The sequence below is a fragment of the Microcaecilia unicolor genome, chromosome 11 (genome assembly GCF_901765095.1).
Source record: "Microcaecilia unicolor chromosome 11, aMicUni1.1, whole genome shotgun sequence".
Lineage (NCBI taxonomy): Eukaryota > Metazoa > Chordata > Amphibia > Gymnophiona > Siphonopidae > Microcaecilia > Microcaecilia unicolor.
Window position 1 is genome coordinate 92,474,012 of NC_044041.1, and position 24,927 is coordinate 92,498,938.

A 24,927-nucleotide genomic window follows, 5' to 3' on the forward strand; every position below is an offset into this window, starting at 1 on the left:
CTATGAACTTGAAAACTGAAGGACAAAAAGCCATGGACAGATGGGATCCATCCAGGCATTGAGGGAGCTCAGAGAGGATCTGATGAGTCCTCTTTAAAGATTTGTTTAATAAATCCTTGGAGATGGGAGAGGGTCAGTGGGATTGGAAAGAGCGGATGTGGTCCTCTTCTTCACTAAAGTGGTGACGAGAAGAAGCGGGAAACTACAGGGCGGTAAGCTTCGCAGTAATGGAAGCATTGTAGAGGAAAGGATAGAAAATTTCCTAGAATCCAATGGGTTACAAGATCCAAGGCAACATGGTTTACCAAACGGTAAATTGTGCCAAACAAATTTGATTGAATTCTTCGGCTGGACGACCAGAGAATTGGATTGAGGACATGCACTAGATGTAATCTACTTGAATTTCGCAAAGCCTTTGACACGGTTCCACATAAGAGGATCTTGAATACACTTGACAGGTCGAAGTTAGGACCCAAAGTAGTGAACTGGATTAGAAACTGGTGACAGACTGACGCCAAAGGATGATGGTCAATGGAATTCCTCGGAGGAAAGGAAAGGTGAGTAGTGGAGTGCCTCAAGGATCGGTGCTGGGCTGATTCTGTTTAATATTTGTGAGTGATACTGCCAAGGTTTAGAAGGTAAGGTTTGCCTTTTTGCCGATGATACCAAGATTTGTAACAGAGTGGACATCTTGGAGGAGTGGAAAACATGAAAAAAGGATCTGCAAAAGTTAGAAGAATGGTCTAATGTTTAGTAATTAAAATTTAATGCAGAGGAGTGCAGACTGATGAATTTGGGGAGTATAAATCCAGGGGAGCTGTATGTCCTAGGAGGTGAGAGGCCAATATGAACAGAGAGAGAGAGGGGGGACCATGGGATGTCAGAGGATCTGAAGGTGAGAAAACAACGTAACAAGGTGGTGGTTGTAGCCAGAAGGATGCCAGACTGCATAGAAAGCATAACCAGCAGAACAAAGGAGGTGTTGATGCCCCTGTACAAGTTGTTGGTAAGAGCCCCCACCTGAAGTATTGTGTTGGAGGCTGTATCTTGCTAAGGATGTAAAACAGACTTGAAGCAGTCCAGAGGAAGGTGACAAAAATGGTATGCACCAAAAGACATATGAAAAGAGACTGGAAGACCTGAATATGTATACCCTAGAGGAAAGAAGGGGCAGGCAGGGGAAATATGTTAGTGACGTTTAAATACTTGAAAGGTATTAATATAGAAACAAATCTTTTGCAGAGAAGAGGAAGTAGTAAAATTAGAGGACATGAATTGAGATTTACCAGACTAGACTTCGGAGAAGGACCGAGGCACAATGACTGACTCCTATAGAAGGGACAGTTGTGGGGAGGGAACAGGGAAGTGACTGGGGCACCCCCAGATGTAACTCCCTATGGAGCAGATAAACCACTGAGAACCGCAAAGTAAGGTACCTTATTTATTTAAATTCTCTTCTTCACTAACAAAAAAGTGTCTACCTGATGGACCAGACTGCACAAAGTATCTCACCTTCCACCTGCTGGAGGCTGGGAACTTACTGGCTCTCGCTAGGTTGCACAGAATGCTATGTAGAGTGATGTCATACTTCAATGGCTCTCAGTCTCCATCTGCTGGCAGGACAGTATATACCCAAGCACTCGGACAGGTCTGCAGGATGGTAAGGAATTGCACTTGCGCAATTCAATATGGAGGTTAATTTCATAACATGCTGCTTAGGCTAGCAATACGTGTGAAGGATATCTATATAGTACCTAGATTGAAGTTGCTTGCCAACAGGCATAAAAACATTCATACATATCTTATAAAACGTGTGTATTACTCATAACTCTACCCAAAATCCACCCTGAACATTAGGGTCATGGAAAAGCTTGGGTCTTCTTATCACCATGCATACTTTTTACACATTATAAACACCCTTTTACATGAGAAAAATCCTTTATAATTACCCCCTTTAATACACAAGATTCTACAATGTATGCACTTTGAGCCAGAGGGAAGGCAATAGCATCTTTTTGGGCTGGTTCTGAAAATAATGTGCAGATTGTATTTTCAAATCTGCATGCATTATTTTCTATAACAGTTTCACCTGCACATGAAGCAGGTGCAAAAATGTCCACAGGTTCATTTTCAAAGGAAGCAGTACTTACACACTTTGTATCAAAAGGTGGTAGCTTAAAAACTATCCCACCCCTATTCCCTGCATAAGGAGGATTGTTTTCTTGTCTAGCAAATAGCTCCCATGGATGGATTTAACAAGCTCAACAGATGGAAAACAACCCCAAAAAACTCATCAAGCTCATTTTTGTGTTCTTTTAAAAGAAGGAGTTTCTCACCTTGTAAGGGGTCCTTGGTGAGGCCGAGCTGGCTGATGATATAACGGGGGATATCTGTCTTTATACCTTGGCCTGCCTTGGCATGACCTTCTGCAGCCTCCAAGAGATGGTAGAATTCCTCAGGGTCAAACTCCTGGAAACATAAAAATCATCAATCATGTTGAGTAAGTGTTAACACAATAGAATCGGAGTGCAATTCCATATGGCACTGTGTGAAATAACTCAGGCCCAACATACACAAGCTGACCATGGAAAACCTTCCAGATTCCAAGGGCCGGCTACCCACCATCAGGAGATGCTAAAATGCAGGAAAGGAGGTGCCGGGTAGTAGCATTTGAAAATCCTGAAACGGTCAACCACATCATCCCTATTTCTTATATGGCCACCTGGAACTTCTTTCTAGTTGGTTATATTTTAAATACTTGAGGATGACAGGAGCTGCCTTTTTCACATGGTGAATTACAAACATGCACACAGATTGCAAGGGAAATAGCTTACGTTGTACTTGAGGCTACGGGGGAGGGGGTGTTGGTGAAGCGATTTCTACAAGATCACAAGGAGAGTCAGTGGAGAAGTCAGATTTAACTCTGGCTCCCTCAGATCTCAGTCAGCAGTTTTTAAGCCACTTGTTTTTGTAGATCAGTGCACCTATCTGGAAGTTAATGGGCACAACTGATATTCAGACCAGTGCCCTGGTAGCTTCGATAAAGTTAGCGCAGTCTTTTTGCCTGTGTGCCCTTCAATGCCTTCCTGGAATACAGGCCGAGCACTACAGGTTTACAGCACCAGCACACAGGAAAGTATGTGCTGACAGGGAGAGAAAATATGAAAGGCTGGCCAGGCCACAAAAAAGGGCAGAATGCAGGGTTTCTTACTAGGCACTCCAGAAGACGAGCCGGCCGAGATATCACCATCAGCAGCTTCCGAACTAACTGTACAATAAATGCCACTTCTTCACTCTCCGAGCGCTCGTATGCCTAAAGTAAAAGAAAACCTATTTATTTACAGACATATATAAAATTTACACCTGCAGACACATGCTGTAGTCTGAAAGCTTCATTATAGGGAACAGTATCTGAAAAGAGGCAGACTGAAGTTTAACAATTGAAATATTTCCCCACAGAAGCATTTTTGAGTGCGTGTAAAACAGCAGTGCGCTCCCCCTGACCAAAGGAACAGTAACACTACAATAAGATACTTGCAGTATGTTGAAAAGGCACCACAAAAGTGCTAAAACATACTAACAAAAAAACAGTAACAACAACAAAACCAAACAAATGGGGCACTTTACCAGACTAGGCCTCAGTGTTGACAATGGGATATAGATCCAGGAAAAATGTAACAGATCAGTTCTAGAATCTGATAGGAAGTGGGAAGTAGCACAGCTTTATTTCACAGACTTGACACAGTACTGTGTTTCGGCCACAGGCCTGCCTCAGGAGTCTTGAATGATCCTTGAAGCTTGAAAGAATGAACGTAATATCAGATGGTCTTGATAAAGACCTTGACGATATGTTGTAGATACTATAACGTCTCCGTATAGTCAGATTGTTTCACTTGCCTCCTCACAGATCAGTTCTAACCTGGACTACACCTAAGTAAAGCCAGGTAGGTATGCATCTTAGCCTCTCTTTGGCTGCAATGGAAGCCGAGTACCATCCCTACTGGCTGACTCCTGCACAACAGATGGTTAATGATCTGGTTCTACCCTCGAACCCAGTGGGGACACAAGCAAAGTAATGACCACTGGCAAAAGAAGGGGAAATCAAACCTTCCACAATTAAATGTTACAATCTCACATTTCAGATGAAGTGGCTGGAGCTGCTCTGCTCGCAGTACTGTTTGCCAATCCACCCCTCCCCCCCCATCCCTCCTGGGCTGCCTCACAATTCTATTTCATATTGTTCTTGCCTAAGCAAGAAAACATGTCTAGTAACCTTGTAACGTGTAGCTGAAGTAAACAAATCACTTTGAGCTGGTGAAAAAGTCAAGGCTGCTTTGTCCTAGATGTCAACCTGTTTGTTACAGAGAGCTTCTCTGTGGTATCCTGACTGGAGACTGGACTTCCACAGGGCACATGACATTTAATGTGAACGAGTGGGAAAGAGGAACCCAAACTATAGCTGCATAATGCAAGGTTACACATTAGGAGTCACCAACCAGGAAAGGGATCATTGATACGTTGAAACCCTCTGCTCAGTGTGCAGTGGCGGCTAAAAGCAAACAGAATGTTAGGTATTATTAGGAAAGGAGTGGAAAAGAAAAATGAGGACGTTATAATGCCTTTGTATCGCTCCATGGTGCGACTACACCTCAAATACTGTGTGCAGTTCTGGTCGCCGCATCTCAAAAAAGATATGGTGAAATTAGAAAAGGTACAGAGAAGGGCGATGAAAATGATAAAGGAGATGGGATGACTTCCCTATGAGGAAAGGCTTAAGTGGCTAGGGCTCTTCAGTCTGGAGAAGAGATGGCTGAGGGGAGATATGATAAGAGGTCTATAAAATAATGAGTGGAATGGAATGGGTAGAAGTGAATTGATTGTTTACTCTTTCCAAAAATACTAGGAGGCACGTAATGAAGCTACAAAGTAGTCAATTTGAAAAGAATCGGAGAAAATATTTCTTCTCTCAATGTGTAATTCAATTCTGGAATTTGTTGTCAGAGAATGAAGTAAAAGCAGTTAGCTTAGTGGGGTTTTAAAAAAGGGTTTGGATAGCTTCCTAAAAGAAAAGTCCATAAGCCATTATTAAAATGGGGAAAATCCACTGCTTACTTCTAGGATAAGCAGCATAAAATGTAATGTACTATTGCGACCTGGATTGGCCACTCTTGAAAACAGGATGCTGGGCTTGATGGACCTTCGGACTGTCCTAGTATGGCAATACTTATGTACTTGTCCTACCAGAAACCTCAACTAAATCTACAATAAACCATCTCAGCTCTTTGACATCATCATTGCAGTAATCCAGTCCAGTGAAGACCTAGTCCGGTCTCTGCAGCTTGGCCCAGGAGTGGTGGTGACTGCTCAAAAACATTATTCAGTCTATCCCTCCACCCTTGGCTAGGGAACTCCAGCTATTTCCTGACAGCAACACCTAGTGGCCAAATACAGGACACACAGGTACAAGTTCTGGGGGAGCTGTGGTCTATGGCCATCAAGATTAGCACTACAACAACTGGGCTACACAGATTGGAAGCGACAACACAAAAGGCAGCTAATAAAGCTCAGGTAGATACAAATGAAGGCTCAGTTATGACCTAGCCCTCGTAGAGGTTAGTCATGATTGGGCCGGAATCAACTGAGCAAAACCGTGTAAAAAAAAATGCCCAGACCTTTAATGAACCAGAGATGTCACTTCCTAGTACACCAGTGCTCACCAATCTTTCTGCAGCTGCAACCCCAATTTGCATAAATCCCTGGTGGGCAATGGACAGTAATTTCCTATGTAGTGTCCACCCAAGTCAAAACCCACAGTTTGGGAATCTCTGTACTACAGACATCATAACCAGAAAGTGACTTAGAAGAACCATTATATATTTGATACATTTGCTCTAAGAACTCTACTATTTCTCTTTATTGATATTCTTCCTAGGTCTTCTTTCTTTGGCTTCCTATATCTTCTGCCACTCTTCTCTAGTTACAACTGCACTTTCTGGACCTGATGCGCACAGCTGTTGTCCTACAAGGCTACTTTCCTTAGAGGGAGGTTGAGGTCAAACCAGTCAACACAATATAATAGCCAAGAAAAAGCAACAGAGTAGGGGTGAGTTCAAGACAAGGCTTTGGTTCAAAGACTAGGAGAGGGAAAAAAAAAAAAAAAAAAAGAGCATCAACTCACATCCTGCAGCATCTTCTCCAGTTTTTCCTGCAGCTCCAGGAAGTAGCGTGAAGTGACCAGCGCTCCCCTTGACTTATCTAGGCAGTCACGTGCCAGCTCTACAACCTGGTGGTGGATGAAGCCAAGGACGCCATCCGCCAGGGGCAGCGTGCTGTGAGGGGAGAAGTTCAAGATGATTTCCTGTAGACGTTCTTCCATCTGGGCTGTGGCCTGTTGGACAAAGACATGCAAGACTCTGTTGAACAGACTGTGGTCCTTAAGGGTCTTTATAACCCAGAAGAAGAGGTATGCTGAACTTGGTCCATCAATAAAGAAAATCAAATGCTGTACCACACAAGAATTCTCTCTTTCCAGACCATGCATACCCCCTTCCTCAGATTTTCAAAGGAATGTGCCTGAAGAGGGCCCACAGTATCTCAAAAGCTTAGGTCCAGCCTTATCTTTGGATAATACTTATCTTGAAATAAAAGGTTATTATCATAGCCCTCAAAAAAACATCTTTCTCAAAGGATGAAACTGACAATTTGAACTTCGGTAGGTTCAATAACTTTATTAAGGGCTAAAAATTTTAAGTGGTGAGAATTTAGGACTTGAAAGGACCTCACCTCTCAGGCATGAATACAGTAGACCTGGCTAGAAGTTTGCAACTTTATACAGTATATTTGCCTAATAAAAAACAATCATATCCATCTGCCAGACTCTCCCAGATCATTATTCTGGAAATCAACCAATCGTAAGGATAGAACCCTTGAGGGGGGTGGGGGGGGGAGAGGAGGTTGTCTAATGCCCTGTCTCATGGTGCTTAGTCCTGGCAATCAACCGATCTTAAGGACAGAAACCTTGGGGGTTGGGGGAGAGAAGGGTGTCTAATGCCCTTTTCTCCTGGTGCTTAGGCCTCATCTCTTCAGCTTAAGGACACAGCCCTGAGGATTCCTTCCATCTTTGCACAATAACAAATTAAAAACATTTTACATTAAAAACATTTTACATCTCACATGCATGTTCCATTTCTTCCAGCTGCTCCCCCACGTTGTGTGTGCATGTGGCTCTCTACCAATACAATAGAACCCCATACAATATACTGAACAATATAAACCTGTCCAGGATGAGGTATACGTTATACAGTTTAAGAGTGATCAGGCAGGACACCAGAGAAGCAGTCCCAGCCAGAATCAGGCAATACTTTCACACAATAAGAGACCCCTCAGCCAAGGCATGATAACTTATTACGCACACCTGAATTTGCTTCTTTCAAATTATATAGCCTGCTTTACCACACTGGGTGATGAGTAAATAGATGTCAACAAAACCAAAATCATAAAATCAACTTCATTTCTAGACACAAACACAACCATTCAAGAACAGGCACCAAAGTTTTTACTACCTTAAGTGGAATCAATGTGCTCTCCTCCCGTTCCCCCTCCCCCTTAAACTGCCACAGAATCCTCTACCTCACCCTTTAAAGGCTTTCCTAATAAGAGCAGTGAGCCCACCCAGTTGAATTTCGCCTCTAGACTGGTAATGTAGTTTGCTCCTTATTAATGGTATGATTCTGAAGTATTATTATGATGAATTACATAATTATTAATTATAACGTAAACTACTTTGGGTTGAACTTTTAACAAGAGAAAGCCTATAAAGTACTACAGTTCATATCTTCTAGTGCTTTCATAAACGCTTATTCTTCCAAACTGATTGAGAAAAAAGTTTCCCCATTCACCCAGTGGAAGGGTCAGACCACAGATGCAATGTGCTGGAACCAAAGGATTGAAAGTGGGGAGGTGGTGTATCAGTGAACTGAGCAGTTGACATACCTAATGTCCCCCACAGGGCTCTACAAAGCACCTCTGAGAACTTAAGCCGTGTTCTGGTAACACAGTCTCCCTGATGTTAAGTAACTTCAGAGATTTTTGGGCTACTCCCCTCCTCTATCACATGCCTTACCTTGGGGAATCGCTCTTTGTAGATGTGATTCATCATGACGATTTCGTTATCGAAAGTTCCTGAGGTTCGTCCAGGACTGGGAAATGGGGCAAAATAAAAGAGAGAGAAAACATTAACTTTTCATTGTTCTCATGCCTGTGGTTTGGACATATTGTGCATCCATGGCCCTTCTATGCATTTAGTGGGGGAGGGAAGCTCTCACTGCCTCCTAATTTACCTCTTTGGCTCTAGAAAGATGCAGCAGTCAGCAGAACCTCAATGCTTGTGTGATGAATGCAAAACCAGAGCAGAAGCTACACTGGACAGGCGTTCACACTTTGTCAAGCTGCATAAACGGCAACTGCCTACAGACAAGCTAGATGTAAAATTTCCCTCATCTAGCTGGTGCGTAATTTCAGGAAAAATCTGTCCGTTTTCAATGTCTCCTTTTCTGGGGGGCACACCCTTAAAAAGCAACCCCCCCCCAACTTGCAGCTCCTGACCAATTTGTTGGATTTCAAGTAATAATGCTATTAGCTTCTGGCTGTTTGAAGATATTTATTTTCTCTCTTTTTTTTTTTTACCATAGAATAATTCACCTAAACTTAAAAATCACCTCCTCCTACAGCTTTTCCCATGACTTAGCTAGGTCAAATTGTAAAAATATGTGTAAATGTTGCAGACACAATCAGGGGGCTAAGCCTTGATAAACAGCTATTCCTTTATGCAACAATCACCTGTTACATCTTTACCCACCTGAGACTCCGAGACCGTGGGCGCAAGCAAGGAGAGTTTCGGCCCCCCTCCTCGTCCGTGATGTTCTCTGTGCCGCAGAAGTGTTCGGACAGGAAGTGAAGCTCGTCTGGTGTGGGCTGATAGGGCAGCTGGTGCAGCCGCTCCTGGGAGGATGAGGAGGACTACAAAACAAGAGAGAGAGAGAGAGCACATGAAGAGCAGAGGTACAAACCAGAGAGCTCACCTGGAAGGATCCACATTATCCTGAGAGTGACAGCACAGGGTCCAGGATGGGTGAGTGGATTCTTTGCAAAGTTTGCTGTCCCAAGTTTCCTTTAGAAAAGGGATGATTTCTCAGAGGGATCCCTTCCCCCAAAGCAGGAGACTCAATGTTTTTGAGGCACTGTTTTCCAAATCAGCCATGCATTCTCTGTTGCTGTTGGCTGGCTTGCTTTACTAATACAGAGATGAAAAATGAACTGAACATTCACATCACTTGTTTGTTAGATCCTTGTTCTTCAAAGCTGTTGAAGGAGCTTTCAGATAAAGCCTCAGAGGTTTTAAGGAACAACATTAATGGTTTCATCAGAAGAGGGCTTCATTCCTTCATTTCCACCATTCTGTTACCCCATTTGCTACAGAAACCCGGTCTTAATATAGCTCTAATAAACCTGGTTGGAAGAGTGGTTAAGAAAAATGTATAAATAAATAGCAAATATCCTTTTTGCTGCTACACATTTAGAGCAGCAAAAAGGATTAAAAAAAATTTTTTTTTTTTTTTTTTTGGGATGATGATGATATTTTTGTACATCATCAGACAGGCTTCCACCCCAGTCATAGTACAGGAACAGTAATGACTGCAGGGCAGGATGAGAGACTGCACAAGATTGATGCTCAGCGGTGTATATTGCTGGTTTTGTTCCATATGTTGTTGGCTTTCAATCCAGTTGACCACTCAAGTACTCCTGAAGAGATACTGGGCTGCAGTTATTAGAGATAACGCCCTTCAATGGCTGCAGGCATTAGAGATAATGCCTTCCGATGATTCATCTGTCTGATCACAGGGTAGCGTTTTGGGCAAAGAATCCCCATTTATTAGATTTTTGGGTTGCTACAATGTTCTCACTATCCCCTATTGTTTAATTTATGCAGGGAGGCAGTTATGTGCACTGGCTTTTTAAAACCAGGGGCGTCGCCACAGGCGGGCCTGGATGGGCTCAGGCCCAGCCACTTTCCCTCCAGGCCCGCCCAACCAACGTCCGCCCCGTCCCGCTGGCGCCGTAGTCCCCACCTGCCTACCAGCTCCGTCGACAGGGAGAGATGACCCTCCCTCTTCTGCCACCAGACAGCCAGCCTTAAAAAAGAAAACGGAAGAAGCACCTCGTGTCTGATCTGCTTTGCGCTGCTAAGGCAAACAAATCGCCTTGTCGCATCGGCCCTTCAATCACTGTGTCCCGCCCTCTGATGTAACTTCCTATTTCCGCGAGGGTGGGACACAGTGATTGAAGGGCCGACGTGATGAGGCGATTTGTTTGCCTTAGCAGCGGAGAGCAGATCAGACGCAAGGCGCTTCTTCCATTTTCTTTTTTAAGGCTGGGTGTCGGTAGCAGAGGGTCATCTCTCCCCGTCGACGGAGCTGGTAGGCAGGTGGGGACTGGGGAGGGGGGCTCAGATGGGAGAAGGGGTCGGGGTGGGGTGGGGAGAGCAGGGGCTCAGATGGTTGAAAGGGATGGGAACGGGGTCTGGGAGGGGAGGGGACGGACTCATATGGGAGAAGGGGTCTGGGGTCTGAGAAGGGGGCAGGAGGGAGAATGAGGCCATGCCTGGGGCAGGTGGGACTAAGGCTACTGTGAGAAGTGGGGGGATAGGGAAGGGTAGGGCAGATTCCTGATTGGGCGGGGGGGGGGGTATAAAAGGAAGGTAGGACTGATGCTGGGCTACAGGGAGAGATGGGAGGGTAGGAAGGGAAGAGTATGGCTGATACTGGGCTATAAGGATGGATGGGGGCAGGGCCAATGGTGGGCTACAAGGATGAAGTGATGGGGAAGGGAAGGGTATGGCTGATGCTGGGCTACAGGACAAATTCAAATTTTTGGTCCTTTATTCTGTAATTAATGATGGTTGATCTGTGTTCTATATGTGACCAAGGTAAGAGATTCTGCTGGCATGTGGTGTTTGTGGCGATCTATATCAGTCTGGCTTTTTCAATGAGACACGTATTGCTATTGCCTTTTTAAAGGTGCTGTTATTGGTATTTGAGTGTTCAGAACTGGTGGTTTTATGGTTTGCAACATAGGTTCCAAATATGTATGTGGTTTATGTTGCTGTAGGACAGCTGTTGGGCAGACTGTTTATTAAAATTTATTTAGGATCCCCCCCAAAAAAACTACTCACACCTATATATACATAGTGCCCACCCATATTAGCTCTGGGCCCACCCAAAATGTCAGGTCTGGCTACGCCACTGTTTTAAACACTAAAAAGAGCTGTAGTGCAAGGCCTACTGAAAAAGAGCTCATTGTGGCAGGACAAGCTCGGAAACTACCAACCAATCTCTGACATTCCTTTCCTCGCAAAACGTATAGAACGGACAGTCTGCAATCAACTCAACGACTGGCTAATTGAAAGTAACTGGCCTTGTCAACCTGGCTTTAGACCTGGTATGGAACAGAGACAGTTCTTGTGTTCCTTCTTGATCTATACAGAAACCATTGACAGGGGATCTGCCTCAAAACTACTGTTGCTCAATTTCTCAGCAGCCTTCGACACCGTGGATCATAATATCATGCTTACAAGACTGGCAAAAACAGGTTATCAGTGACACAGTACTTACTTGGTTCAAATCCTGTCAGACAACAATCAGTTCTGTTCAGCAGCAGCACATCATCACCTTGAGCACTGGACTGTAGGGTGCCACAGGGATCCTTATTGTCTCCCACTTTATTTAATATCTACCTCCAGCTTCTGGCTAAGCTACTTCAGTCAATGGACACAAAATTCTACATCTATGGCAACTACTCATACCCACTGAACGAGATCTACCCACAACTCTAAGTAAACTGATTACCTGCCTAACCTCAACTCAAGAATGGGCAAACAAGAACAAATTTTGCCTGAACCCAGATAAAACAGAGATTCTTTGGGTACCAAACATAAGTAGAAAAATACCAGACTTCAAAATCATATGAACGCCCCCTAAAAACACAGGTCAGGAATCCTGGGATACTGCTAGACTCATTATTCACTCTAATCCCACAAATTCAAACAAACTTAAAAATTGTCTCTATTATTTACGGCAGCTACAAAATCTCTCTCCATATACTGAAAAGACAAGTCTGACCACAGTGCTCCATGCCATGATAACATCGCGACTAGACTACTGTAATGCCCGGTACACTGGCCAAACTAAAAAGAGTTTGTATCAGCTCCAACTAATTCAGAATGCAGCAGCACAACTGATAGAAGGCTGCAAGTGGCATGACCACATCACACCCCTCCTGCAAAAGCTACACTGGCTACCAGTACCTTACAGGACTAAATTAAAAACTTAGTTTGATTTGTCTGCCTCAGACAAAACAGGCCAGACTTAAAGAATAAGTTAGCCCTTTACACACCTTTGAAGTCTCTAAAGTCCTCTCAAGGATCATCACTATCTGTACCTTCACCAAAAGAAACTGTACGATGCAATACCTGCCAGCAAGTCTTCTCAGGTGTAGCCCCCATGCTCTAGAATTTACTCCCAGAGGGGCTACATATAATTCAAGACTACCTCTACTTCAGAAAGCAGGTGAAAGCCTGGCTCTTCTCCCAAGCCTTTAATATAAAGGGTGACTTATACACTTTTTCTGCACCTGGACTAGCTGCTACACACACTGTAACTTGCATGCGTGGGATAAACATAAAGGAATCCTGTGCAGAAGGAATGGATCCTCAGGAGCTTAGCCTAGAATGGGTGGCAGAGTTGGTGGTTGGGAGGCGGGGCTAGTGCTGGGCAGACTTATACGGTCTGTGCCGGGGCTGGTGGTTGGGCGGCGGGACTAGTGCTGGGCAGACTTATACGGTCTGTGCCGGGGCTGGTGGTTGGGCGGCATTGATAGTGCTGGGCAGACTTATACGGTCTGTGCCAGAGCCGGTGGTGGGAGGCAGGGATAGTGCTGGGCAGACTTATACGGTCTGTGCCAGAGCCGGTGGTGGGAGGCAGGGATAGTGCTGGGCAGACTTATACGGTCTGTGCCAGAGCTGGTGGTGGGAGGCGGGACTGGTAGTTGGGAGGCGGGGATAGTGCTGAGCAGACTTATAGGGTCTGTGCCAGAGCTGGTGGTGGGAGGCGGGACTGGTAGTTGAGAGGCGAGGATAGTGTGGCAGACTTATATGGTCTGTGCCAGAGCTGGTGGAGGGAGGCGGGGTTGGTGGTTGGGAGGCGGGGATAGGGCTGGCCAGACTTATACGGTCTGTGCACTGAAGAGGACAGTACAAATAAAAAAGTAGCACATATGAATTTATCTTCTTGGGCAGACTGGATGGACCGTGCAGGTCTTTTTCTGCCGTCATCTACTATGTTTACTATGTTTAGATCTGTTCCTTATCTCTTACTTACAAGGTTCCGCGTTAGGAGTTACGGATCAAGAAAGGGATCTGGGTGTCGTCGTCGATGATACGCTGAAACCTTCTGCTCAGTGTGCTGCTGCGGCTAGGAAAGCGAATAGAATGTTGGGTGTTATTAGGAAGGGTATGGAGTCCAGGTGTGCGGATGTTATAATGCCGTTGTATCGCTCCATGGTGCGACCGCACCTGGAGTATTGTGTTCAGTACTGGTCTCCGTATCTCAAAAAAGATATAGTAGAATTGGAAAAGGTACAGCGAAGGGCGACGAAAATGATAGTGGGGATGGGACGACTTTCCTATGAAGAGAGGCTGAGAAGGCTAGGGCTTTTCAGCTTGGAGAAGAGACGGCTGAGGGGAGATATGATAGAAGTGTATAAAATAATGAGTGGAATGGATCGGGTGGATGTGAAGCGACTGTTCACGCTATCCAAAAATACTAGGACTAGAGGGCATGAGTTGAAGCTACAGTGTGGTAAATTTAAAACGAATCGGAGAAAATTTTTCTTCACCCAACGTGTAATTAGACTCTGGAATTCGTTGCCGGAGAACGTGGTATGGGCGGTTAGCTTGACGGAGTTTAAAAAGGGGTTAGATAGATTCCTAAAGGACAAGTCCATAGACCGCTATTAAATGGACTTGGAAAAATTCCGCATTTTTAGGTATAACTTGTCTGGAATGTTTTTACGTTTGGGGAGCGTGCCAGGTGCCCTTGACCTGGATTGGCCACTGTCGGTGACAGGATGCTGGGCTAGATGGACCTTTGGTCTTTCCCAGTATGGCACTACTTATGTACTTAACTATACAACAAACTTTCCTTGACTTTAACTAACCATCAAATTATCCCAACTGACTCTGTACCACGCATCTTGTTCCCATCATATATCTGCTCTTGGTCCCTCAGCTATATGGTAAGCCGTATTGTAGAAATTCTTTAGCATCATATCTATGTTAGTTGAATGATCTAATGCATGCTTATTAGGTGTATCCTTAGTATTATGCTAACATTGTATTATATCTATGGTATTTGAATTCCAGTGTTGTTAAATGTGTATATTTTTGATACTGTTTCATAGTAGTTCTATTATAAGGTTTCAATTTACTTTCATTTAGCTCATTTATTGTATTTATGTTTATTCTTGGTTATTTTACTATTGTTATGTTGTTAAAAAAAATTATATGGTTTATGTTAAACTCCTTGGGTGAATCTCTTCATAAAGACAGTTAATAAATGCAAATAAATAAATACAAACAAATAAATAAATAAAATAAATGTATGCAAATGATATTTAAAATCATTCTTGCCATGGGATCAGATGAGACTTTCCTATCTCAGATTGATAGTAATTTGCTCTTGAAATTTGTAAAAAAAATAAAGGTCTTGGCAATTGTGTAACAGAAAAGAGGTACCTTGCCCTAAGTTTAACGTAGGCATGACTGGTTTCTTCAACAGAAAACTGCAAAAGATTTAGGGATCTTTGTGGAGTCAAAGGGAAACTTGGAATATTAGTGGGCTGATTCGCAGTACCTTTTTAAAAAGTTATGTATGTCTTTTCAGACATTTTCTTAGTATTGTTCCACCAAGGCTATTTTAACGATCTATTGGTCTTCTTTCAAGATTAATCATATTTTGAGCCACCTGGAATCTATGTATTAGGTTGGATTTAGGTCTACCCAGATTTTGATTCCAAACATAGAAACAAAGAAAAATGAAGGCAGATAAAGACCATATGGCCTTATCCAGTCTGCCCATCCATATCATCTACAATCCCTTCATCTCCCTTAGAAATCCTATGTAATTGTCCCAAGTTTTCCAGCCTTTCAGATTAAATCTATAAAGAAGAGTTACAACATGGGCTAGAATTTTCCCTGTAGTAGCCTCTGAATTGTGGAATAAATTACCAAAAGATGACATTATGTTGGAGCTGAATTATAATTTTTTTCTCCCTAAAAATGATGAACCTCCCCCACCCTAGCCTTTTCCTTAGATGCTGTTGCCTAAACATTCACAATTTAAGTTTCATGTGGAACAATTTAATGCCCCATATGATTTCTTTGGTAATGTTTTATAATGTATTTTGCCACCTGTATCCGTATAGTTGGCAGATTGTATTTTTACATTTGCATTGTTTGATTACCTTTTAGGGCGACTGTATATTATTGTTCTATGTTCATAGCTTTGTGCATCTCTTTGGGTATTCTCCTATTAAGGCCAAGAAGAAGGCTTAGAAATCTTTTAAATAAAGAAAACACGAAAGGAGAATAAGCCAGTATTACCTACCCCTTAGAGAAAAGTATTAAATTAAAAAGACCTGCATTTTCTGTACCAGTGGACAGAGATTGGGCCGACTCTTTAGATTACAAACAGAAAAATCTAAAAGCCCAAAACATTTACCGAAAGCGTGGAGCTGGGTGTGTTTGTTCCATAGCCAGAGGACGGCAAAGAGGCCAGGGACCATCTCCGGCCATCAGCCCTGAAATAAAACAGGAACACCACATTAGCATAAACACACAAGCATCTTGTGCCCACCTTCATCATGCATGGAGAAGGGCACGAAAAATGTTTTTAAAACTCCCTTTTTCCTTTTCTTTTTATGATTCAACGATTTTTATTGATGACAAGCAGAATATACATTCCATCTTTCCACACATACATTGATCAAAAGAATGTAAATAAACAAGCAGCAGTACTGCTAACAGTCATCAGAGTTTTGTCATAATCCCCTACCCCTATTATGTTTCAGCTTCCTAACTAAGGAGTATCACTTCGGACCACATAGTCAATCAAAAATCTCATACATACCAATTCCTTTTTAAAATATGCAGCCTTACCAGATGGGCTCGCCTCTCTTATTCCCATTTCATAAGAATACAAGAACGTAAGTTTTGCCATACTGGGATGGATCGAAGGTCCATCAATTCTAGTATCCTGTTTCCAACAGTGGCCAATCCAGGTCACGAGTACCTGGCAAGATCCCATAACAATGGAAGAGATTTTATGCTGCTTATCCTAGAAATAATCAAAAGTATAAAGAAATGGCACCGCACCAGCCAAATTCTATTGAAACATACACAACTAAAGGGTGGATGGGGCTTAATCAGCTGTATGTATCATTATTAGATTAGAAGGAAGTGTCTCATACAGTCACTGAAGCACCATTATAGTGTGCTATATCAAAGCATATGCTTATGTGACATTTTCTAATCATAGACAACCTCCAACCTCCGATAGTGCAAACAATTGCTTAATCAGTGTCCTCAAAAACTTAGTCCAAATCAAAAACCGTGAAACAAATTTTTGTTATTTTTATAAGCACTAACGGTGTACATAAAGCTTGAAAGGTATATATATCAGCAGGAAAACACTTATCTTAATATTAGATGTTCTATAATCTTGTTGTGATTTAAACTTCCTGTGTTTTCAGTTCTCCGTAGTAGTTTTACGTTTTAAGTCTGGTATATGCCAAGTCCCGACAGAAGCCTGTTTCACACTTCCATCTGTATCATATCACCCCTGTTTCTTCTTTCTTCCAGAGTATACATGTTCAGGTCATCAAGTCTCTCCTCATACGTCTTGTAACGCAAATCCCTTACCATTCTCGTAGCTTTTCTTTGCACCGCTTCAATTCTTTTTACATCCTTCGCAAGGTACGGCCTCCAAAACTGAACACAATACTCTAGGTGGGGCCTCACCAACGACTTATACAGGGGCATCAACACCTCCTTTCTTCTGCTGGTCACACCTCTCTCTTTACAGCCTAACAACCTTCTAGCTATGGCCACCGCCTTGTCACACTGTTTCGTCGCCTTCAGATCCTCAGATACTATCACCCCAAGATCCCTCTCCCCGTCCTTACCTATCAGATTCTCCCCGCCTAACACATACATCTCCCGAGGGTTTCTATTCCCTAAGTGCATCACTTTGCATTTCTTCGCATTGAATTTTAATTGCCAAACCTTAGACCATTCTTCTAGCTTCCTCAGATCCTTTTTCATGTTTTCCACTCCCTCCCGGGTGTCCACTCTGTTGCAGATCTTAGTATCATCCGCAAGTAGGCAAACTTTACCTTCTAACCCTTCGGCAATGTCACTCACAAATATATTGAACAGAATCGGTCCCAGCACCGATCCCTGAGGCACACCACTACTCACCTTTCCCTCCTCCAAGCGAATTCCATTCACCACCACCCTCTGGCTTCTGTCTGTCAACCAGTTCCTAATCCAGTTCACCACTTCGGGTCCTATCTTCAGCCCTTCCAGTTTATTTAAGAGCCTCCTGTGGGGAACCGTGTCAAAAGCTTTGCTGAAATCTAAGTAGATTACGTCCATAGCTCGTCCCTGATTTAATTCTCCTGTCACCCAATCAAAGAACTCAATGAGATTCGTTTGGCACGATTTCCCTTTTGGTAAAACCATGTTGTCTCGGATCTTGCAACTTATTGGCTTCCAGGAAATTCACTATCCTTTCCTTCAGCATCGCTTCCATTATTTTTCCAATAATCGAAGTGAGGCTTACCGGCCTGTAGTTTCCAGCTTCTTCCCTATCACCACTCTTGTGAAGAGGGACCACCTCCGCCGTTCTCCAATCCTTCGGAACCTCTCCCATCTGCAAGGATATGTTAAACAAATCTTTAAGAGGACCCGCCAGAACCTCTCTGAGCTCCCTCAATATCCTGGGGTGGATCCCATCCGGTCCCATGGCTTTATCCACCTTTAGCTTTTCAAGCTGTTCATGACAGCAGATAAAAACAGGATCAGTCTATCCAGTCTGCCCAATAGTCACAATCATTATCAATTCATGATTAAATCAACAACGAATGTAATACTATATACTTGATTATGGTCTCTCTGTGGCGTTTCTGGGACATAGACCATAGAAGTCCGACTAGCCCTTATGTTCAACTGCTGGAGTTGCCATCGAAGCCCACTCCATCCTATTCATCTTCTCATTTGCAGGACACAGACTGTAAAAGTCTGTCCAGCACTGTCCTCATGTTCCAGCCACTAAAGTTGCTGTCTAAACCTTTTCCAGCCCATCCTAAACCAGATTGCCAAATATGAGAGAGAGACCATACAGGTCTCCTGGTATCAGCCCTAGTTCATCAGACCACAGTCACCATCTAAGTGTCCCTTGACACATTCACATACATGCAGCCATTTAAGTTTAGGTTTTTTATAACTTCCACTTTCTAATTAGAGATCCACTGTGTTCATCCCATTCCTTTTTGATTTCATCACCATTTGTATCTCTACCACCTCATTAATGTCCGGCTTTCTGCATCTGTGCTGTTAAAGCAAGGAGGAGGAGGAGAAAGCACTCAAAGAACTTGGTACTTGGCGAGAGGCTGGCGCAAGTGCAGCATACACTTCCACGAGAACACCACAGCAACTGCTTTCGTCCCCACGGGATCCTCACAGAACTGCTTCCGTCCCTGCGGGAATCGTTCAGGTTCCGCAGGATTCCCACGAACCCTGTTCCCTTGCAGGTAAGGTTGCGGTTATATGAGGAAATACACCATAAAAAACAATAAAAGCTTTCTTTCCCGTTCATCCTCAGAGGTGGGGGGGGGGGGGGGGGGGGGGGGGGGGGGGGAGGAAGACACAAAATGCACTGTTTCTACAATCAAAACTAGGTCAGAGCCAGAATCATCTCCATCCACAAGTCTGCACTCTCAAAATGGGGAATGCACCTGGCTATGAGATTGGTGCGCTTGCCCTATGTTATACCAGTGCTAATTAAGCTTACAATTCTGCCCATTAAATAAAAACTAATTAATCAGCAAACCTGTAACAAGTAAAGAGCAAACAGGGATAATTTTTTTTTAATTAGAGCCAAGATCTGTATTTGTAGTAAGAGGTAGACCACCCAATACTGTTCAGCTTGTCCATGCTAGAAGGCAGCTCTTGTCCAGTGCAAAATCTTGTCAAGGACAACTCAATGAGAAATAAGGTCCTACCTGCTACTTTCCTTTCCTTTAGTCCCAGACTAGTCTAGAAGCTTATGTCTGCTCACCAATGGATGGAGACAGAGAAAAAAAAGTCTTGCATATTTCTGAGCAAGGGCATCATGAAGCCTTAGAATGCAATATTTTGAATGATTAAACAATGGACTTTGTTTTATTCCTTTACCTTAAAAAAGTTATATGAAGGTAATGATGGAATAGAAGACTCGGTATCAAATAACATACTAATAATCCTTGTGTTACCATATAATCAGTAATGAGATTGGAAAAGTTAAACTGGAACGCTGGCTATGAAGAAAAGTAGCTTAATCATAACTGGAACAAAAAGAGCATGATTACCCTAATGTAGAGGGAGGGCCTCTGGACTGGTCTTGTGAAACAAAAGAAAAGAAAATTAGTAGGTAAGACCTGATGAGTTCTTGTTCCTTAGCATCATCACTGGATCAGTCCAGAACCTGTGAGATTTAGCAAAGCAGTTCCCAATATGGGTGGGACTCCAAAATTCCTGGCCGAATACTATAACTCAAAGGGCAGAATACGCTTATGCTCCAATATGGAGCCTAAAATAACCTGCAAACACAAAAAGAATGACCCTGTGCTCAGACTGCAGATGAAATTGGAAGCTGTCCTTTAAACACGCTTCCAAGTGCCAAACATCTCTGGTAAGAGAGCTGTCATACCTTAGGTCAAGCTCTTTTAAAATATATATATGACAAGAACGCCCCCCCCCCCAAAAAAAAACAAACAAACAAAAAAAAAAAAAACAATAGAAGAACTGGCTGAGCAGGTTATTCCCACTAAAATCAAAATATCAACCCATAATAAAGTGGAAAAATGCTGGTATGACTTCAAAAATCAAAATTCAAAAGATTAATACAATAAATTAGTGTCCACTACTATACCACTGAACATTTATAAATACAAATATATATAAGAAAGGCAGGGTGGCATCAGAAGACAAAAGGGAGAGTAACTATAAAAGGTCACAGGGCTTTGTAGGGAAGAAGTTTTTTCCTATGTGCTGTGTCTGGACCTAACATTAATGTGCCAACTCCTGTGAGACATCATACTTTTTTGATGAATTTTAAATATGCAAATTAAGAACACCAGAATCCCAATGAATAAAAAGACTAAGAAAAGTAAACAGACAACTTATTTGAATTGGTCCTGCAGTCCCATTGTAGAATGATACACCTGACATCCACACAAAAGTACAAGAAGACTTTCAGATGAAACTGACATTCATCTCAAGTCTTTTCAAAAGGAAAAGGTGACAAGCACCTCATTCATAAATCCAAAAAGGTGTTTCGGCGTTAATATGTCTGCTTCTGGGTTTGTTATATTCCAACACAGAGCCATCAACGATCATGTTAAAACAAAACAAAAAATTAAAACAATCCCAAAAGAAATGAAAAACAAAAAATACACGAAAAAGAAGAAACTATATCCAGTGTCTCCTCACCGTCGGGGAGGGGATGTCAATGCCCAGTTACTTTATACGGAGCAACGCTAGATTTACAAACTTGAGTCTGTTGAAACGAGTGGTTTTTAAACAGAGAATCTGTTTGTTAATTTTGCGAGTTCAATAAAGTTGTTGTAGGTGACATGTTTTATGTCATGCCTATGCGACTGAATAACATCCTTTTGTTTATAAGGTGCCATTTTTTGGGTCCCTGCCTCAGGAGCTTGATACCTATTACTTGATAATCTCATTTGTCTTTGGCAATGCGTCTGGTAAAATAAACATGAGCTGGTCTTTAAAAAGACCGTTGGCAAAAGAAACAAATGGTGAATATCATGTAAAATGAGTCTGCTTTTGAAGAGCCTGATCCAGTTCTCACTCCTTGTTTTTTGATTTTAATAGAAACTCCTACATCAGAGACCTGGAAAAAAAACCGTGGGATTTCCATATAGAAAACTTGTGAATCAAGTTCTCTTAACTGGAAAGCAAGTAGGCAGATCCCCTGAGGGCGAGAACCTTTGTATCCTTAAAAACTCAAGTAAAATTCAAGCACCCTGAGTAGTAAAAACAAGTTCCTTTCCAACCAGGAGAAATGTACAGAAGGACAGATACTCAAGGAGAAGACAAACCACACTTGGAAGGGAGCAGGGTTCTAAATGTCCAAAAGTAAAAGAATGCAACCTAACCTTATAAGGACTTTATAAAAAACAGCTTTTGGAATATGAAAGAATGATTCCGGACAGGGAGAAACTGACCTTAAATCGCTCTTAAAGATTTACCCAACTTAAAGATGTGATAAAGAGGAAAAATGCTTTCCAGACGGCAAAGGCATGGAAATTATGTGCTCCACATAACTAGGGCATGTCAAATGCAACCATCCAAACACCAAGAAGGAACAGAAAAGGCAAATGAATTCCTCAAGACCCCCAGACCTTGAACGAGAATCTCTTGTATTGGAGAAGCCAAGGAGGTTGCTCAAACCTTAGATAAATTGAAAAACGCAATCTCCTGGAGCAAACATTCTGGAGAGCAAAGATCATACAGTTTTGTTGTTGACCTTGCTACCAAGAGCCCCCACAATTGCCAAAAATCTGAAGGCCACATTTTAGAGGTATCCTATCTTCAGTCTGAGTAGTCAATCACTGAACAATATTCTGAATACCTGCAAGATGTACCGTTAACACTGGTAGAAATGATGCACCACCCTGGCAAGGAGAAGGTATGTTACCCTGGGTGTCATAAATTGTTAATGAGCTAATTCAAACTTTGACTTCTAAATTGCAAATTACTCACCGCACGGTGAGCGTTTACAATCCCACGAGCAATGGACTGGTTGAAAGATAAAATGGCTTGTTGAAAACCAAATTGCGACAACTTATGTCTAATGGCATCAACTCCTGGTTGGATACCTTACCTCTGGCGCTTCTCACCCTGCGCGCCTCACCATCTGCCTCATTAAAGTTGAGCCCATTTCAATTGTGCACTGGACGCAAAATGCGTCTCATCCCCGGTAATCCTGAACATGCCAGATAGATACTTACTCGGTGTATTGGGATCAAATACAATCCATTATAACACCTTTGTCTTGCTTTTCCCAGGAAATGCCAGACAAAAGGGGGGATAATGCTGACCCTCCAAGATCTGACACATTAAAAGTTGGAGCATTGGTTCATAAACAATTATTACACACACAAGACTTGGAAGGATCCTGTTTACACTGGTCAGGTGATGGCACAGGTACTCTGTAATGATATTATCCCCAGATTTGGCATTCCTTGTAAAATTACTACTAAATCTGCTCAAGTTCCCATGACTGGAGTCGGAAAGTACTGCAACCCATTTCCACAACACACTTCCCTTCTTCCCCCTTGGAAACAAGAGCAGAGGATCTGCAACAGAGCTGTGCTAAGCTCCTGCCAGTTAGAGAAGCAGGAATCCACTGGTTAAGACAAAGGTTTTCTGTTTGGTCTCGTGTGCTTGAAAGAGAGTATCTCAGGCAAATAGAACGGCATTTGAATCTAATAAGATGCAATAGGGAATAATCGTGGGTGACATCTCAGGCCAGACTGCTGAACTGGAACACATAACCATCATGTATAGCTCTTGAAAGGTGCAGGGAAGACAAAACACAGAGCTCTAAAAGTGTAGGTTTTGGCAAAAAAAAAAAGAGCTGTGTAATGGTCCGATGAGAGCTCGAGACCACATACCTCAGGCTCCGGCATTTGCATCTAGTCTCATGAATGAGGAGGCTGTTTGTGGCACAGAAACAACTGGATGCAGAATGGAATCTAAATAAGCACTGCTTCCAAAAACAAAAACCTTATATTGAATTAATATCAGAAGTCACACTAATTAATCTAGCGCTTGAAGAAGAAGTATTCAGCATCCAGAGGGATGCCTAGAACATGGAGGAACTGAAAAACTCAGGCTGCTATCTCCTGCAGACCTCAAATACAGATCTGAAATAAGACATCCAAAAAAGATTTACCTTGAAACCTTCTCAGTGAGAAAACTGTAGAAATACTGGATAAACCAAAAGGCATTAGGCAGCACAATCTAGCCTTGATGGAAAGTCTCCTGAGATCCACGGGAATCCCTCCAGGTCCACGGGACCTCCTGTGGGAATGGATGTAGATCCTGCGGGATTCCCACAGAAGTGTAGTGCCAGGCCAGCCTACCTATCCTTTTCCTTGTGTTTCTAAGCTAGCTTAGCAATTATAATAGCACTAAAAAATTGATATGGTTGATAGCACTGAAATCCCCATAAGCACTGAGAGGGGAAGTTATCAACAAGGGCTATTGTTGTGTTATTTTAGTGCAGGGGACAGGCAGGGATGGAGGAGACTCCAGTGGGGATGGGCGTAGATGGGTGAAATTTCTGTCCCTGTGCAACTCTCTACCTTAGACAGCTTCAGAATTAGAATCCACCTATCTTGGAGTGGAAAGGATTTGTAATGCTTCATGTACGAGTGCCACCTAATGGAGCATGAACATGATAAATCAGAAAGAGAGTTTGTGATAGAAAGTAAAAGACAAAGTTAAAGCATGTCTATCACATCCAAGGCCCACAGGATGGGAGTGATTTCAAGATCACGCCTGGAGAAACAAACAATAGAAACAGACTGCCCATATGACCCTGTGAGAAATGATTAGCATGGAATAATTAAGAAATCAGAGATCCACAGCACAAAGAGATTCCCCTAGTTGTTATTTCAAACAGATGTTGCATGTGCCCAAAAGAAGCATGGAAAGGAAGTAGAACAGCCTGGCCAGTATCATTTCATGTCTGAAAACAGGAACTTAGCCATCAGCTTGAAAATAATTCAGAAATCCTCAGAGGCTTAGAGAAGAGCTTAGGAGCAGAAACTGCAAACAAATTTCTCATGCATAAGGTGGCATCTAAGTAAAATCCTCTGGAAGCAGGGGATAAAATATCCAAGGCTCTCTGCACTTTGAGACCTGCTTTAGGGGTGTTCCATTCAGCTGAAAGTAGGCACAGGCGGCCTGATGAATGGGAACAACATTTAGAAGGTTAAGGCAATTCTATAAACTGGCACCTAGAGGTACACGCAACTTAGGCCCGACAAAGGCATCATTCATCAACATTTCGGTGTCTATGTGCACTAGGTGCTATTCGATAAAGGTAATGCCTAAGTGCCATAGCACCTAACTGCAAGGGGGGCGTACAAAAGTGGGCAGTGCATGGGCGTATCTCCCATTTACCATAGCTTATAGAATATGATAAATTACTGTGTGTGTATCACTTGGTGAATTTAGATGTGACAACTTACACCTGCGTTTGATATGGCGTAAGAGGGTGCACCAATGCGGACTTATGCTAGTATTATATACCAGAATCTTGGCACCAAGATGCCATTATGGAATTGATGCTAAGCGCATGGCATTGGGGACGCCTAAATCGAGGTGCCCAAGTTATAGAATTGCCTAAGGGGCCGACATACAAAGCTTAGCGAGCTTTCAACATTTGCTTAGACCGGTTGTAGCCGGTCTACAGCAAACGTTATTTTATTTATCATCTTTTTTAAGCAATTCACTCAAGGCGG

At 42.8% G+C, this 24,927-nt stretch overlaps 1 protein-coding gene across 1 annotated transcript in view; it reads right to left on the reverse strand.

The window, feature by feature from the left end:
* MAST3 (microtubule associated serine/threonine kinase 3) overlaps window positions 1-24,927 on the reverse strand; it is a 208,209-nt gene that overhangs the window by 73,902 nt on the left and 109,380 nt on the right. Inside the window, 6 exon segments of the mRNA XM_030219481.1 lie at window positions 2,337-2,469; window positions 3,212-3,313; window positions 6,179-6,388; window positions 8,123-8,198; window positions 8,858-9,018; window positions 15,834-15,912. Coding sequence (XP_030075341.1) covers window positions 2,337-2,469; window positions 3,212-3,313; window positions 6,179-6,388; window positions 8,123-8,198; window positions 8,858-9,018; window positions 15,834-15,912 — 761 coding nt within the window.